General features: G+C 39.4%; 1 protein-coding gene across 1 annotated transcript in view; it reads left to right on the plus strand.

Moving 5' to 3' along the window:
• The window catches only part of LOC113407947 (exocyst complex component 2), a 208,636-nt gene that overhangs the window by 15,376 nt on the left and 176,443 nt on the right, over positions 1–16,817 (plus strand). The window contains exons 2-4 of the mRNA XM_026658988.1: positions 6,750–6,909; positions 11,692–11,868; positions 13,282–13,408. Of these exons, the coding sequence (XP_026514773.1) occupies positions 6,792–6,909; positions 11,692–11,868; positions 13,282–13,408 (422 nt within the window). The 5' untranslated portion in view covers positions 6,750–6,791. The remainder of the gene's footprint in view (positions 1–6,749; positions 6,910–11,691; positions 11,869–13,281; positions 13,409–16,817) is intronic.

The following is a 16,817-nucleotide window of genomic DNA, read 5'->3' on the forward strand; positions in this document are numbered from 1 at the left end:
GCAGGCTACTGGAGAATGCACAGTATTTTCCTTCTGGCCCTGTGGAAATCACTCAAAGAGAATAATACAGTCCTAGGCTGCAAGATCTCTTCTATCCTGTCTCAGCATAGGGAGCTGGACTAGGTGACCTCTCAAGATCTTTACATTTCAAGGATTCTTTGATTCTGGGGAAATCTCTGTAGGTCTCTAGTGGAGTCATCAAACTCTGGGCCTGAGAAGGGGTGGGGAGTCTGTCAGGGACCAGAGACACACGACTTGTTCACAGATGGCCCTGTTATCCTTCAAGTTTCAGAGTAGTCTCCAAAGCCAGCTTTTTGGAGGAAGGAACACCATCTCCTCGACTGACAATATTGTCTTCTCCCTGGATCTGTTCCGACAGGAAGGGATGAATCTGGGCCTATGATAACTACTATCTTTGATCCATGTGGGAAATACAGTCAAAATTTCCTATGTTACCAGTATTTTTAAACTTGGCAATAGGCACAAAACTTGTGAGGAGGGATAAGCATGTACTTAACCTTTGAACATCTTATTTATTAGAGGCAGAGCTCCTATTATTAAGGTTGCTTTATATTTCACATTATGAGATCATATTTTCATTTGGTACTTGGTTAGAAGTTTGCAAAATTGTAACTATTTTGGCTGAAATTATGACTGTCTGGTGTCTGCCTCAGGCTGAGGTTTTTGGAAAATGTCATTCAAAACATTTCAGCCACTTCTGAGAATGAGGCTAGTGACAAATACATTGTTTTGCCCATGTTAATAAAAATTCTTACAACTTTTTTATTGAGAAGTTCTAGCTACTCTTGTTTGGTGCAGGGATTTGAAATTTGGCAGGAGAATTTCTCGGGATGTGCTTTTTGCTGTCCCTGTGAAAATCCACCCAAATTTGGGCAAGTTGTAAAAATAAAATAAAATAAAATAAAATCACAGTTCGCACGTGCTCAGAGACTTGCTACAGCCTAGCAATTTAATTCTCTGAAGATTCTGTCCTCACTGAGCATACTGCAACCTGGGTCTGAGCAGGACTTTCACTGAAACTGCAGTTCCCAGCTGGCCTGGCACAGGAACTGAGAGCAAGGAGCCAGTCCCTTCTGTGCTCTCAATGCCCTCTTCTACTGATGCCCAGGCATTGAAGAAGAGGAAGCTATCTGAATGGAATGCAGAGGGGACAAGAGCTGAACCAGAAAGTGGGCGGAGAGGGAATAGATGTGAAAAATGCACTTAGGGGTGGAAGACTGGAACTGGGGGATGGAGATGGAATTGGAATTGTAGTGAGACTGGGACTGGCTAGGCAAGGAGACTGGGGATAAGGGAGTGGGGAGATAGGACAGAGAGCCAAGGGTGAGGGGAGAACTGTCACTTTTTTTTTTTTTTTTTTTTTAAGAAACGGGGGAAAAGCAGGGGTAGGGGTGGCACACACTGAGATAAGGCAGAGGAGGCAAATGGAGGCCAGAGTGGGGAAGAGAGACATCGGATGAGCAGGGAGGGGGAAACTGGGACTGGATGGCCTGAGAGCCTGGGGAAAAGGATATGGTGTGGGCACTTGAATTGCTGGGCTAGGAGACTGGGACTGTGGGAAAGACTGGGATAAGCTGTTGGGATGGGTGAGACGAGGACTTGCTGGGCAAGGAAACTGGGACTAGGATTTTGGATGAGAAGCCTGAAGAGTGGAGGCTAGGAATGGCTAGGAGTGGGGAAGGGGATTAGGACAGGGACAGTTTGGAAGGGATGGTGCAAAGGGGTCAAACTAAGGGGGAATGGACAGAGAAGTCTGTGCCCCCTTCACACTCCACTTCAGAGCCTGGAATGGAACCCAAGATTCCAGAGTCTCGCCATTCCTCTGCTATCAACAAATAACTATGAAATCCTCTGGCAAAGTGTCTCATCCCACCTCTAGTGCTGGTCCACAGAGGATGACTACCTTCTACTGCTATCAGTCCACTAGGTCAAGTGACTGAGGTCTGTGCAGTGGATATAAAGGGTTCCAACCCTGCTGTTGATCCATGTGGGTGTCAATATGATGACACATGATAGAATTTATGTTTTTTCAGTTGACTACAGGGAGTCCTCAGACTTACGACACCCGACTTATGTTGGACTCCACTTATGATGCTTTTCAATTGACTGCCCGTTTCGCCCCTACGACGCTTGGTTCGCCCTTACGATGCTCAATTTGCATAAAGTTCACTTGAAATCACTTCCTGGTTGCGTTATACTGGTATGGAGCTGGAAGGGGTCACTTCTGATTGGCTTTGAGGCAGCAGCTTGTTGCTGGGTAGGGTTGCTGCTTGGTTTTGATTGGCTGAGCCCAGGGCGGGGAGCCAATCAGAAAGCTTGAACAGTGATTGTCTGAGGCTCAACATGTGTGCCATTCTCCCTGGCTTTCTGAGCCTGTGTTGCCAGCATTCTGAGCAGCATATGTGAGTTTATATGTTTATTTGAATGCTGTTTACAGTGTACAGTAAATACATTGATGTTGCAACATTAGTTATCTATAATTCATTTAGTACAAAAAATCTGGGTTATTGTGGTGAAAATAGTGTATCAAGGCTTGGTTCAGGAACCAATCTCCGCTTCATACCATTGATTCCTATGGGAAAACAATTTCGACTTACAATGTTTCGACTTATGACACAATTCGTTCCTCAGAATTGTGTTGTAAGTCAGAGGACTCCCTGTATTTTAAAAATGTAGGAAATTACACACTAAAAAATTGTGTTAAAAGAACATTATTAAGGTTGCAATACCAAGCACCCAAAAACTAGGAAATGCCTGAATTAAGATTATACATTTAATTTAATTCGTCCCCCTTGTTCATATACATTATGATACAGTTTCTGTGCCATGATTACATAGTATTTTTTCCACAGACCCCCTGCCTCATTCAGTGCACAGGATGGGTCTGCTCGGGGGATTAAACAGGGTTGTGTAGTGAAGGAGACTTGTCTGTAGGACCCTGCGTCATTTGTGGCAGAAAATGGGTAATGTGTCGTGAATGAGGCACAGGATGCAAAGAGAATCATAGAATCATAGAATATCAGGGTTGGAAGGGACCTCAAGAGGTCATCTAGTCCAACCCCCTGCTCAAAGCAGGACCAATTCCCAACTAAATCATCCCAGCCAGGGCTTTGTCAAGCCGGGCCTTAAAAACCTCCAAGGAAGGAGACTCCACCACCTCCCTAGGTAACGCATTCCAGTGCTTCACCACCCTCCTAGTGAAATAGTGTTTCCTAATATCCAACCTGGACCTCCCCCACTGCAACTTGAGACCATTGCTCCTTGTTCTGTCATCTGCCACCACTGAGAACAGCCGAGCTCCATCCTCTTTGGAACCCCCCTTCAGGTAGTTGAAGGCTGCTATCAAATCCCCCCTCATTCTTCTCTTCTGGAGACTAAACAATCCCAGTTCCCTCAGCCTCTCCTCATAAGTCATGTGCTCCAGACCCCTAATCATTTTTGTTGCCCTCCGCTGGACTCTTTCCAATTTTTCCACATCCTTCTTGTAGTGTGGGGCCCAAAACTGGACACAGTATTCCAGATGAGGCCTCACCAATGTCGAATAAAGGGGAACGATCACGTTCCTCGATCTGCTGGCAATGCCCCTACTTATACAGCCCAAAATGCCGTTAGCCTTCTTGGCAACAAGAGCACACTGTTGACTCATATCCAGCTTCTCGTCCACTGTGACCCCTAGGTCCTTTTCTGCAGAACTGCTACCTAGCCATTCAGTCCCTAGTCTGTAGCAGTGCATGGGATTCTTCCGTCCTAAGTGCAGGACTCTGCACTTATCCTTGTTGAACCTCATCAGGTTTTTTTTGGCCCAATCCTCTAATTTGTCTAGGTCCCTCTGTATCCGATCCCTACCCTCTAGTGTATCTACCACGCCTCCTAGTTTAGTGTCATCTGCAAACTTGCTGAGAGTGCAGTCCACACCATCCTCCAGATCATTAATAAAGATATTAAACAAAACCGGCCCCAGGACCGACCCTTGGGGCACTCCGCTTGAAACCGGCTGCCAACTAGACATGGAGCCATTGATCACTACCCGTTGAGAGAGAGGGTGGTCTCATGATTAAGGCAGTTGATTGCTGCCCTGGAGAATTGGATTCTATTCCTGTGTCTACCATAGTGGTATTATATGATGCTCGACAAGTCACTTAACCAAACTTTTCATGGTGGTCACTAATTTTGTGTTCCTCATTTTCTGGGTGCCTGAGTTGAGATCTTGGTGTCTGATCTGCAGAAGTGTGGAGCATTCACAGTTGCAACTGAAGTGAATGGGAGCTGTACTTAGTATTATATAGCACTTCATTTGTTCAAAGTACTCTGAAAAATCATGTCCTAGTCATCTCAAATTGGTTACCAAAATTAGTGGATACTTTTGACCTTAATCTCTTTGTACCTCAGTTCTTCAGCTGTAAAATGGAAATGATAATAACCCCTTCTCATTTGGGTGTTCTGAAAGTTAGTTAATGTTTATGAATCACTCAGATACTGTAGAGATGAGCACCATGGAAAAGGCCTGGAGGAAATTAATAATCCTGTCTTCAGAATAGGGTATGAGTAGCGTGTAGTAAGCACAGCTTGGGGTCACGCATTGAATAATGAAGGAAAACAAAATATTGAATAGGTGCCCATCCTGTGCATTGAGTGAGGTAGGAATCCCATTGAAAAAATAGTCTGTGAGTGGATAAACTGCTGCCTTTAGAGCTGGGTGGCTGGAGAGCGGCGGCTGTTGGTCAGGTGTCCAGCTCTGAAGGCAGTGCCTCGCCAGCAGCAGCGCAGAAGTAAGGGTGGTAATACCATACTATGCCATCCTTAATTCTCCACTGGTGCCTTCAGAGCTGGGCGGCCAGAGAGTGGCGGCTGCTGACTGAAGGCCTGGCTCTGCAGGCAACAGCGCAATTCCATACCATGCCATCCTTACTTCTGCACTGCTGGTGGTGGCAGCTCTGCCTTCAGAACTGGGATCCTGGCCAGCAGCCACTGCTCTCCATCTGCCCAACTCTGAAGGCAATGCCACTGCCAGCAGCATTACAGAAGTAAGGGTAGCAGTACCGCAACCCCCCCCTGCAATAACCTTGTAACCCCCCCACGGTCCCCCCCACACACACACCTCCTTTTTGGGTCAGGACCCCTACAATTACACCCTGTGAAATTTCAGATTTAAATAGCTGAAATCATGAAATTTATTATTTTTAAAATCCTATGACCAGGAAATTGACCAAAATGGACCATGAATTTGGTAGGGCCCCACTCATAATATGCACAAAGAGGTTGAATTAAGGTTGCACAGGTAGCTTTAATCCATTTTGGACAGCCACCAGGCCTGACTTTTATATTGTACAGTACCTGTACTTTTGTTACTTTCATAATATATTATCTTATACCTTAAACCAATATATTTTTGGACTACTCAGAAGTCGTTTGTCATGGATCACATCCTGTCACGTTCTCACTAGCATCTATTTAAGTTGCGCTGAAAGGTTTCAGCCATTTTTTTTAGGTGTCATATTTGGTTATCGGCTTGCCTAGACTAGAGAAGTTCCTGTTATAAATACGTGATGACAGATCATCTTCTCTCCAAGAGCAACTGGTGGAAGGCCGGGCAGAGGGGACTAAATGCTGTGAGGTTCCCCCTCAGAGTTTAAAAAAAAAAATTGTCCTGCCTGGCGAGATTAGGGGGTCACAGAATAGGTGAAGTGATCCATATATCCCTTGAGACAGGAGTCATCATATGTGGATGGCTGTCCCTGAACCCGGCTATGCTTGCCCCTTTTTTTACTGTTGAAGTTACTACAGGACCTATTTGCTTCTTTGGACTGAATCCCTGTGCAGCAGCTGCAGAAAGAACCCAGTGGGAGCTAATGTTGCTTCAAGCTGTGTGCATCTGCTTTTTGGCTTGCAAAGCTTTGCAAATGAAAGTTACTAATAAACAGCAAGAAGTTTAGTATCAGAATTAATCACGGATTAAGTATGAGTTGCATGACACAGGAGTTTTAGTAGTGTTTACGACTGCTGAGATAACTGAAATGATTCAGGCAGGCTCCTGATTTGAAATGCAAAATGATACTATTCTGGAAATGGTTCTCAAATAATTTCACGTGCTGTTTGAATACGTATTCAAAGCGTATATTGTCCTGGGCCAGGTAGGATTTTTTTATATTGTTGTTAATAATATTGATTTCTCCTTTATGTTGGTATCGGGAGCTGTCTCTTACTTTCAGAGTAAGAATGGTTTCCATTTTGGATAAACGCTCATCATTTATCTAAACTACTCCTGAGGAATCCTCCCCCCCTCCCCAAGAAAGGGGGGTGTTATGGTTGTGAACATACGTAGGTAGTATCGTACCTCTGATCTAAGCCAAGGATGGACTTGACTGAGTAGATTCTTCCAAATTCTTACTACTGTGATCTTATTATACATGTGTACTCTGACTTACCATTATGAATGTTAATAGATTTGTTTCTAATGTATCTTTTGGGGGGGGGGTTACTTTCCTTACTTAATTCAGATCTGGAGTTATTGAATATACATACGTGTAAATGCAAGGACATCTAGTAATTAATATAACATTATAATTTAAATTTAAATATAAATATAAAAATATTTAAAATGTGTGGTGAAAACTATTTTTTATAAAAACATTTTTAAAAGATGTTTAGTTTTACAATTTTAATGTTTTCAGTTTTTGATATAATTATTTTGTAAATACATACTGTATTTATTGTTCCTTATTGAACAGATTGCTGAGTAACTGGATTTCCAATCACAGAAGGAAAATATCATGTCTCGATCACGCCAGCCCCCTCTTGTTACTGGTATCTCTCCCAATGAAGGGATTTCATGGACAAAAGTCACAATTAGAGGAGAAAACTTGGGAACTGGGCCAACAGACCTCATAGGTAAATTCAGAGAAATGGTTTGATGCATTCCACTTTTTTAGACTGCAAGTAACTGCTTGGTGACAGATTCTGATATTTTTACATTCAGAGGAAATAAACGATGGGTAGTATGATAATATACAATTATCCCCATGAGTTTGGAAGGATGGTTTTGAATTGGTAATGTACACGTTAAATATATGTGTACCTTATTACTTATGCCAGAGGTGGTTTGTCTTGTAGTTAGAGTCCATGGGTGAAATCTGGCCGTAGTGAAGCCAATGAGAGTTTTGTCTTTGGTTTCAATTGAACCAGGATTTTACCCCATGATTGTAAAACAGAACTCCTAAGTTCTGTTCCCTACTCTGCCAGTGACTTTTGTGGCTGTGTTCAAATTGTTTAACTTTACTGTGTTTCAGTTTGCCATCTAAAAAAACAGTATAACAACATTTTCCTGCTCTGACCAGGGTGTTGAAGCTTAGTGAATATTTGTTTAAAAACACAACCAAACAAAACAAAAAAACCTTTGATATATGTAGGTAAAAGGCACTATATATACACAATTTTTGTTGTACTTTTTAGCAGCATTCCAGCTAATTCACCTGGACTCTGTCTTGCCATTTGAAGTCACGCTATGCCACACCACACCCCCTCCAATAATACACCTGGGCAATTGTGCATTACTTTACAGTGTAAATAAGTCTTCTTTCAGATCTTTGCTGCTAATCATCTTCTGTGTTGTTGTAGGAGAGTTGAAAGTCATTGCAATTTTTATCTTAGCTTATTTAACATTTAGTTTATTCTGGGGAGTGTCTAAAGGTACATCTACACGTCTGTTGCTGGCCTGGGTCAGCTGACTTGGGCTTGTGGGGCTCAAGCTGTGGGGCTCTAAAATTGCAGTGTAGAAGTTCTGGCTTCCACTGGAGCCCAGGCTCTGAGACCCTATGAGTGGGGAGGGTCTCAGAGCTCGGGCTCCATCCTGAGCACAAATGTCTACACTGCTATTTTTAGCCCCACAGCCGAGTCATGTGATCCCATGTCAGTTGATCTGAGACTCAGTGCCATGGGTTTTTTATCGCAGCATAGACATTCCCTAAGGTCCCAGTCTTGCAAAGAGTTACACACGATGGGAGTACTCACACTTGTAAGTCTTTTTTGGATTCAGGCCTAATATTTTTATAAATCTCAGTTAAACTCTCCTTACCACCTGCTGCCAAAAAGCATTACAATTCAATAAAAAGTAGAAAATATTATGTGCTTGGGAATAAACTGAGTACCACATGTATGAAGAAAGAGAATATGCCTTTTTACATCATTCTGTTAAAGACAACCAGGTTGTAAGTCACTTGCGACTTTGAAACTTTAAAAACACTTGCAGAAAATTTAAGAAAATACTTTTCATTTATAAGGAAGTTCTGTCATTTGGGAACAAAGTTTGCTTCTGGATTCAAATATGTATCGAGGGAGATCTTTTGTCAGTTTTAAAGTTTTAGCCCTGTGCCATTACTATATTTAGTGTGGTATGCAAAACATTAATGAGGAGCACATACATTACAGTGCCATGTCATTTATTATTCTGTGAGGTGAAGCCGATCATAGCAAATTTTTAAGTTAGTGGACTCCTTAAGTCCCATGTTCCCTGAGTAGTAATATTTATTTAAGAAATAAAATTGAAGGCAGGAAAGAAACTCTTAAATAATGTAGAAATCTTCAAATGATTTTGCACAAGTATAAACATTTCCTACATATTTTAGTGAAAATCCAAGTTAAATTATTCCATCAAGTTAAATTAAGTAGTAATTAAATGAATCTTATTGAGTGAACCTTAAAACTGACCTACAAAGGAGGAAACAGGCTGCTCTTTTTTGCTTCTTTTGATGTATAAAAACATTCTGAATGTTGTTATAATTAAAAAAAAAATGCTTTTTTCCCCTTGCTAGTCTTTACACTAGAAAAGTCTGGTATTGTCTACCCTGGTTTTGTGGGATGACTTTATGTATACTTGACAAACTAGTGGCAATTATATCATAAGACAAGAGTCTTTAAACAGTGACTAAAAATCACTTTCCCTCTCAATTGCCCAGGTTTCAAAGTCTGATTTCTTTATTTCTTTATTATTTTCTTAGCACCTGCTTAATTCAAACTCCTATCACACACTTGGGAAAAAGTTCTTTGTTAAAGATTCAACTGTCTCACCTTTTCAGTCGGGGCTGAGAAAAGTTTCACTCCAGCCTCTTATTTTTGTCCTTCCAAAAATTCTGGGCAAAAGCCAGAAAAGACAGGGTTTGATATTTCATACATTCTGAAGGCAAAACACAAACATAAAACCTACCTTTCTTTCTTTTTCTTTCTTTCTTTCTTTCTTTTTCTCTCCCCCCCCATCCCCTGAAAAAAAAACACCCCACAAACAATAACACACAACTGCACAGAGACAAGATTTATTTCTCTGCTGGTCACCTTTACTTTAGATCTTAGTTCCTCTGGTACCATTGACACATCTGGGAGTCCAGTTCCTCCATTGATTACGGTCACTCACTAGTTTTGTAGTAGTTCAGGTGATGCCAGCACATTGAGTTTACTATGTCACTGTCTTTTGCCAGTTCTTCCTTGGTCTTCCTCACTTTCTCCTTCCTCCCACAGGTACAATGCTTGCTTAACACTTGCTCCAATCTTCCATATGTTATACATGTCCAAATCACCTGAGCCTTTTGTTGTTGTTGATATTTTCTAACATGTTCTGCTCTGTCAGCTTCCTTACTCTTGCATTTGTTGTTTTGTCTTTCCATAAAATGTGTAATATCTTCCTCAGCCATCTGTGGAGATTACCCATCAATTGCTTTGTGTTAGCCATTGTCTCTGCTCTGTACAGTAGTGAGCTCAGTACAGTCACATGGTATAGTCATGGTTTAGTTTGATGTGAAAGACCTCTGTTTGCTTTTCCTAATCTTGTATGAATATCTTTCACAGTCCCCTTCAAATGTCATCACATTCCCAAGATAGCTGAACTCTTCTACCTGTGTGATTTCTTTTCCATTCCCATACATCTTTACATCTGTTGTCCAGTTTCTGACCTTCATAACTTTTTACTTTCAATCCAATTTTTGCTGCTTCCTGTTCTACATCTGATATGAGGGGAATCATTCAGTTCCACATCATACTTAGTAAAGCAATTTCATCAGCAAAGTCAAAGTCATGTAACTTATCTCCGCTAACCTATTTTACACCATCCATAGTGCCTTTTTTTGCCCTCTTCATCAACCAGTTGGATGCTGATTCAAAGAGGATTGTTAAATAACACAGATCCTTGCCCAGCTCCAGTCACAATATCACAATAGTCACCCAGGCCTATATGCGACCTCACTGCACATCTGCTTCCATCATATAAACTCCCTTATTATGTTGATCAGCTTAGTATCCCATAGCTTCTAGTACTAGTCTACAAATGGCGTCGTGTCATTGCCAAAAAAGGGTGCTCTCATTCAGTGCATGAGCTGGAGAGGTACTGCAATCAGTATTGGATACCATTCTGCTGAATAGAATGAAGAAGGCAGTGGATGGTCACCTTTAAAAAATATATAATTTATCTACCATCCCTGTAGATTTTAAAAATAATTCTTTCTGAATATTCCACTCTGTTGTAACAAGCATTTTAGTCCCCTTAAAAAAAATGAATTTGGCCAAGAAAAGATGTGCTATCTGACAAAAACCTCAATCCTGCCAAATTTGTCTGCTGTGTACATTCAAAGAATTAAATTATGAGAAAAGAAAGTGTGAAATATTTGGGGCTGTGTGACACATGTGGACCTTTTTCATGTAAGTATCTGTTAAATTGGTAAGAGGTTTCTAGAAATTGAAAATACAAACCAACCCAATTTTTAAAAAAAACTGGCATTGTCTGATTACAGTGATGTACCATCTGTATTGGGGCAGAAGCTAATCTAGACACCTATACTGAAAACCTGAATAATTAATATTTGTGCAGTGTTTTGAAGATATAGAGGCTGATCAGCAATGTACTTAGTACATAGGGAGAAACAGTTTCAAAAGCACCTAAATGATTAGGAGCTTAAGTCGTATTTTCAAAAGTGCCTACCTCCCACTGAAAATCAATAGGGCTTAGGTTCATGCTTTTGAAAAATATACCCATGATTTCCTTACTGTATTGGGTCTACAAAGTACTATAGAAGAGATACAGATGAGAGCACCTCAATGATCTCTAACTAGGCTTGGAAGGATTAGATTTTTATCCGTAAATGTCAGTAAACATTGATTTCATTGGGTCTGTACATACACAAACCCACAACAAATACTTACAGTGATGGTAATTAAAATATAAAGATAGGCAAAGTACAAAAAATGCTGCTTGAGAACTTATTAGAGTCAAAATTCAGTTATTTAGATTTTTGGATTAGACTTGTTACAAATGGATTAGGGAATGAATAGTAACAATGGGTCTGATTTGTTGATTTAAGGATATTTACTTTGTATATTTTGACATGTGATGTTGACAATTTGTGTTTTAACAGCTTATAACGCTTAATAGTTTGAATCTGTCTATTTGTCATTAAATAATTGTCTGACCTCCCCCACCCATAATTTTCCACAACTGTGAAAGTTTAAATGCATAAAAATAGGAAAAAATGCTTAAAAATAAACATCAATATTATTCATCTAAATTATAAAAGACAGGATTGGCAGAATTCTTTTATTTGTTTATAACATGTCTAGATAAACAGAAAACTAACTATTATAAGACAGACTGTATTTCATCAGTTTTATTCACAGTAAGTCTTTGATTTCCAGGTTTAACAATCTGTGGACACAACTGTCTGCTGACTGCTGAATGGATGTCTGCCAGTAAAATAGTGTGTCGAGTGGGACAAGCTAAAAATGATAAGGGGGACATTATTGTCACTACAAAATCAGGTGGCAGAGGAACTTCGACTGTTTCCTTCAAACTCCTGAAACCTGAGAAAATAGGTATTTTGCCTCATTCAAACTTACAATTAGTTTTGCTAAATAATTAAAATTGACTAGATGTCTTTGGTTTTGTAAATAAATTTTATTTATAAAATTTAACCCACTGATAGTTGTTCCTTAGTTACTCTTTACTTGTTTAGTACTTGCAAAATATATACTAACAATACACATTTTGGGTTGAAATCTGCCTTTTAGGTATACTTATACGTTGGTCATTGAAGGCATCTGTTTTTCTGAAAGCGAAAACTCTTTGATTTCCTTCACACACTCCTACCCTTTAGAATGGATATTAATACTTGCAAAAATGACAGTCCCAGTAATCAAGTTCTTTAATGGGCTATTAAGCTTAATGAATCAGTAAAAGACACAAAAGGAACGTGGACAGTACACCTATAGTTCCTTCTGACTGTTATCCTTTTAAAAAAGGAGTTGAATGTTGGATGCTGTTATAATTAAGCAACATTAGCAACTAATACCTGGTAAGACACACACACACAAAAAGACCTTTTTGGGGTATTTCTAGTGTGTTGTTTAATAATTAAGAATGTTGTCAAGTAGTCTAACCCCAAATTTCATCTGCAATCCTGTCAAAAATGTCGTTTGAATAAAAAAAAATTAGAATCCAATCTAGATCATTGAGAAATTAAGACAGGCACTGTTTATATAAGGGCTACACAAAAGCAACAGTTTAGGTTCTTGTTTTCTATGGTTCCAATGGCAATTAAATAACACATACTTTCCCCAGAGCTGTTCTAATGTTTTACAATCCAAATATTAATATTTCAGATTTTATTAGAAACTTGTGGGAGGGGGAAGTCTTGGGGAGGAAGAAATCTGTGTTTTGCCAAACAGCAAAAGTCTGAGGGCCTTGACATGCTCCCTATGCTTGAGCTGTTGGGAGGAAGCCAGTTCTCTCTGCTCTACACTCATTGAGGACTGCCACATACTGCGGGACTTGCTAGCTAAGGGGCTTGTGGCCAGAGTTAACTTTTATTCTGGCTGAGTGGTGAAAATGAGGAATTTTCCCCAAAATTTATGAAAAGAGAGACTACCACATTAGCAGCTGGTATCTTTGGCGGGTGACAGGGTTGGAGGTGATGAGTAAAGACTTGGAAAAGTGCTATTTTATTATTTTCTGTTAACTTGTCCGTGTTGGTACTTTGTATCTTAAACAGAACAGTGCAGTCTGTGAGATGTAAGGTGTGATGCCCTGCCACTGATACCTTTCCAGCTACTCTAAGCAAATAGTTTAGCATAATTGTATCCAGGTTGTTTTGTTCTGTATCTTCCAAAATATTACCTAGGCACGCATTTTATATTTTTCAGTCTTTTTCAAATTAATTCAGTATGGACGAAGTTGATGGTGCTGGACAGCCTTTGTTGTTTTAAGGATATGTGCTTTATTTTCTCTAGGTATCTTGGATCAGTCTGCTGTCTGGGTTGATGAAATGAACTATTATGACACGCGCACTGACAGGAACAAAGGGATTCCCCCCTTGTCTCTACGTCCAGCTAATCCGCTTGGTATTGAGATAGACAAGTGAGTACCAAATGCCTTTAATCCACTTTCTTAGTGGTTTTTTCTATACATCATTATATGAATTCCAGAAAAGTTTAACAGCTTATAGGGTGGGGAAAGACAAGAAAATTCAATTAGCTGATGGCACAATACCTAGTATTCAGTAGTGTTTGGTAATCCTAATTTTTGTCTATATTACTGCGTGATCAATAAGAACATCAGATAACCTGAGAGCCTAGTTCATTGAACCTTGTGATGTTTACAGTTTGGGGATTGGCAAATAACTTAGGGTCTAAGGCAGGGGTCAGCAACCTTTCAGAAGTGGTGTGCCGAGTCTTCATTTATTCACTCTGATTTAAGGTTTTGCGTGCCAGTAATACATTTTAACGTTTTTAGAAGATCTCCTTCTATAAGTCTATAATATATAACTAAACTATTGTTGTATGTAAAGTAAATAAGGTTTTTAAAATGTTTAAGAAACTTCATTTAAAATTAAATTAAAATGCAGTGCCCCCCAGACCGGTGGCCAGGACCCGGGCAGTGTGAGTGCCACTGAAAATCAGCTCGCATGCTGCCTTCGGCACACGTGCCGTAGGTTGCCTACCCCTGGTCTAAGGGTTTATACGTTGCAGTTATAGAATTCTCAGTGTTGTGCTTGAGTTCTGTGGGGCTTTTAAGCACATTTAGATAGATATCTCTTGCTAGTATTGCAATGTGAAATATGTTTTATGTATCCATCAACTAGTTTACTTTTATTGAAACATTAATATGGGTTTCTAACCACAAACTCCTTGGCTTTCGTTCACAAATATTGTAGACTTTATAAAATTGCTCTGTAATAAACTTACTCCCTTATTATAAATCTATCATAGGGCTTTAAAGGGATACTATCAGTGCCCAAAACATAATCGAACCTAAAATAGCATTTAGAAATAAAATTCCTAGGAGGTAAGATATCAGCCCCTTCAAAAACAAAGGCTGTTTAAAATTAGACTATTTTACTATGGGATCCATTCTGTCTGGAGTGCATGGCTTGTTTGTGATCTCTCTGTCCATTTCTTCAGAGTAGCGAAGGAGAAACTATTTCAGTATCTTCTCCTCCGCACAAGAATGGGGCAGCATGACGCATACTTGTGAATCAAGAAAGCTGAAAGTTCTAATTTTTGGCCTCTCTCAGATTTGACAGTGTACCTTTTGAAATGGTTATCATAACTATGTATGCATTTGGGATTTAATTAGGATATTGTCCCTTTATTCTTTCCACAATGGATAAAATCTTCTGTTAAATAATTATCATCATTCAAGTTTGAATATCTTCATTTCCACAATTATTTCTGTAAAATACTTGAATTCTTACCACCCTAAATCCTGGCAATTACTGTTCTCTCAAAGTCTGAATCCTATCCCTAGTAAAATATTGATAGTAATCATGTCTAGAAAATCCAAATCTGTTACTTGGTCTGCTTTCCATTCATCTGTCAATTTTGTAACTGTATCCAAACAAATGTTTGTCTGGCAAGATCTAGTCTTCATAAACCAGTGCTGCTTATTACTCATGACTTGGTTATTTTTAAGATTGGCTTTATTTTGATAAACCCTTGGATACAGTCTCAGAACCTTACTGTCAAAATGAATTCAGATCAGCTTGGCTATGATTACTGTCACATGGATTGACAACTACGTGAAAGGAGTGTAAAAAAAGGATTTAATTTAACAAATGTTAAATTGAAAGAGGAGTCTAGAAGGTACAGATGAGTTTAGTATTGGATTCAGTCTTAATATCTTCTTTAATTGTGTAGTAGTAGTAGGTAGCATGTTATAAAATGTACAGTTACTAGTGTGCAGGGAGTGGTACAAAAATAATACAAAAGGTTGTGGAAAGATCTAAAAAATCTGGGCAGAAAACAACAAGGTGAATTCTCTTAGAAAAATGCAAGGTACGTCTGGGAAATTATAATCCCAAACACAGATATGTAATGGGGAGGAGGAATCTGGGAAGTAATAAGTCTTTCCGAGCATTATCTTTAGGTTTGACTGAGGAGAGAGAATTCAAAACAAATTAGTAGTGAGACATCTGAACAAAAAGGACCAATACAATTTTGGGCTGCATGTGCTGAGATATTCCATGACACAGCAGTGAGGTAATAACCATGACTGTAATTGGAATTTATTCTGTGGTTAATATTGAGCACCTCTTACTAGAAAGGTTTTTTTTTTTTTTTAAGAATTTATTTTTACAAATTGGAGGAAGTTCAAAGGACAACAGAAATGGTTGTGAGACTGAAAGGATTGATTTGTAAGGACATCTTAAAAGCTATATGGGTATAGCTTAGCTAACCACTGATTAAGTGGGGACACAAGTCTGCAAATACGGGAAGTACATAACCATCGAGGGAGGAGAAGTGGCACAATTAGGATTAATGCAATTAAATTAAGAAAAGTAAAACTTAGACCAACTAGTTATAAGCATAACACTCTCTAATGATAAACTTTACTAGGCTTTGGAATCCCAGTGAAAGTGGTGTAAGCTGCCCCATTGGTTGGCATATTCAAAACTGGACTAGAAGTAAGCCTAGTACAATAAAGAACAATCCTGCATTACCACTAAGATGAACTAGGTGACACAACATCTTTGACTCGCTTAAATTATTTAAACATGCACACAAGTTAGGATGCATTTCTCAGGCTTAATTTCAAGCTTTAGGAATGTGCCATGAGCGTGCAGCACTGGTCTGACTTTGTGGAATTTGCATTCTCTGTGGGAGCTTGGTTTGCTGCCTGATAGAGGTGGGGGGAAATGTCAGCATACTAGCCTTGCTAATAATGGTAGACAATAGAAGCATTTAAAGAGGACTAGCTGTGGAAGGAAAGGTGTGAAAGAAGAGAGAGAAAATGGGAGGTAGCAGGGTAACAGGAGGTGAATAGGGACCAGAAAGCACGAGGCCTAGAGTAAAGACACAGGGAAAAAAGGATCATGCCAGAATAGCATGTAAGACAGAAAAGCTGGTTCAATGATGTGAAATGACTAAATCACCTGCCCTGTGTGCTGTGTTTTTAAAAAAACAGGCATAATGCTTTCTTCTTTTTAAACAGAAAGTTGCCTCATGTGGTTTTCTAAATATTATTTATGGGACCATGTCCAATGCAAATGCATTTTGAAATGAATCATGCATTGTGAATCATACAGATTGGTATTTCCAAGATGGCTCCAAAAATGTTACTCAGGTTTTAATGATCAAACATCTTAAGCCCTAGGAATGGCTTTTAGCTTAAAAAACAACAACGTTTAACCGTTTGTACGAATGGGGAAAATGTATATAACACTGGTCTACAATTTTTGAGAAGTCGTCTGCTTCATAGATAAAATGTGCTATTTATTATGTAATTACAAGGTTCCTCGTTCACAGTAATGCAGTCCTGTTTGAAGAGG

This window comes from Terrapene carolina, unplaced genomic scaffold (genome assembly GCF_002925995.2).
Source record: "Terrapene carolina triunguis isolate 2854851 unplaced genomic scaffold, T_m_triunguis-2.0 Scaffold57, whole genome shotgun sequence".
Lineage (NCBI taxonomy): Eukaryota > Metazoa > Chordata > Testudines > Emydidae > Terrapene > Terrapene triunguis.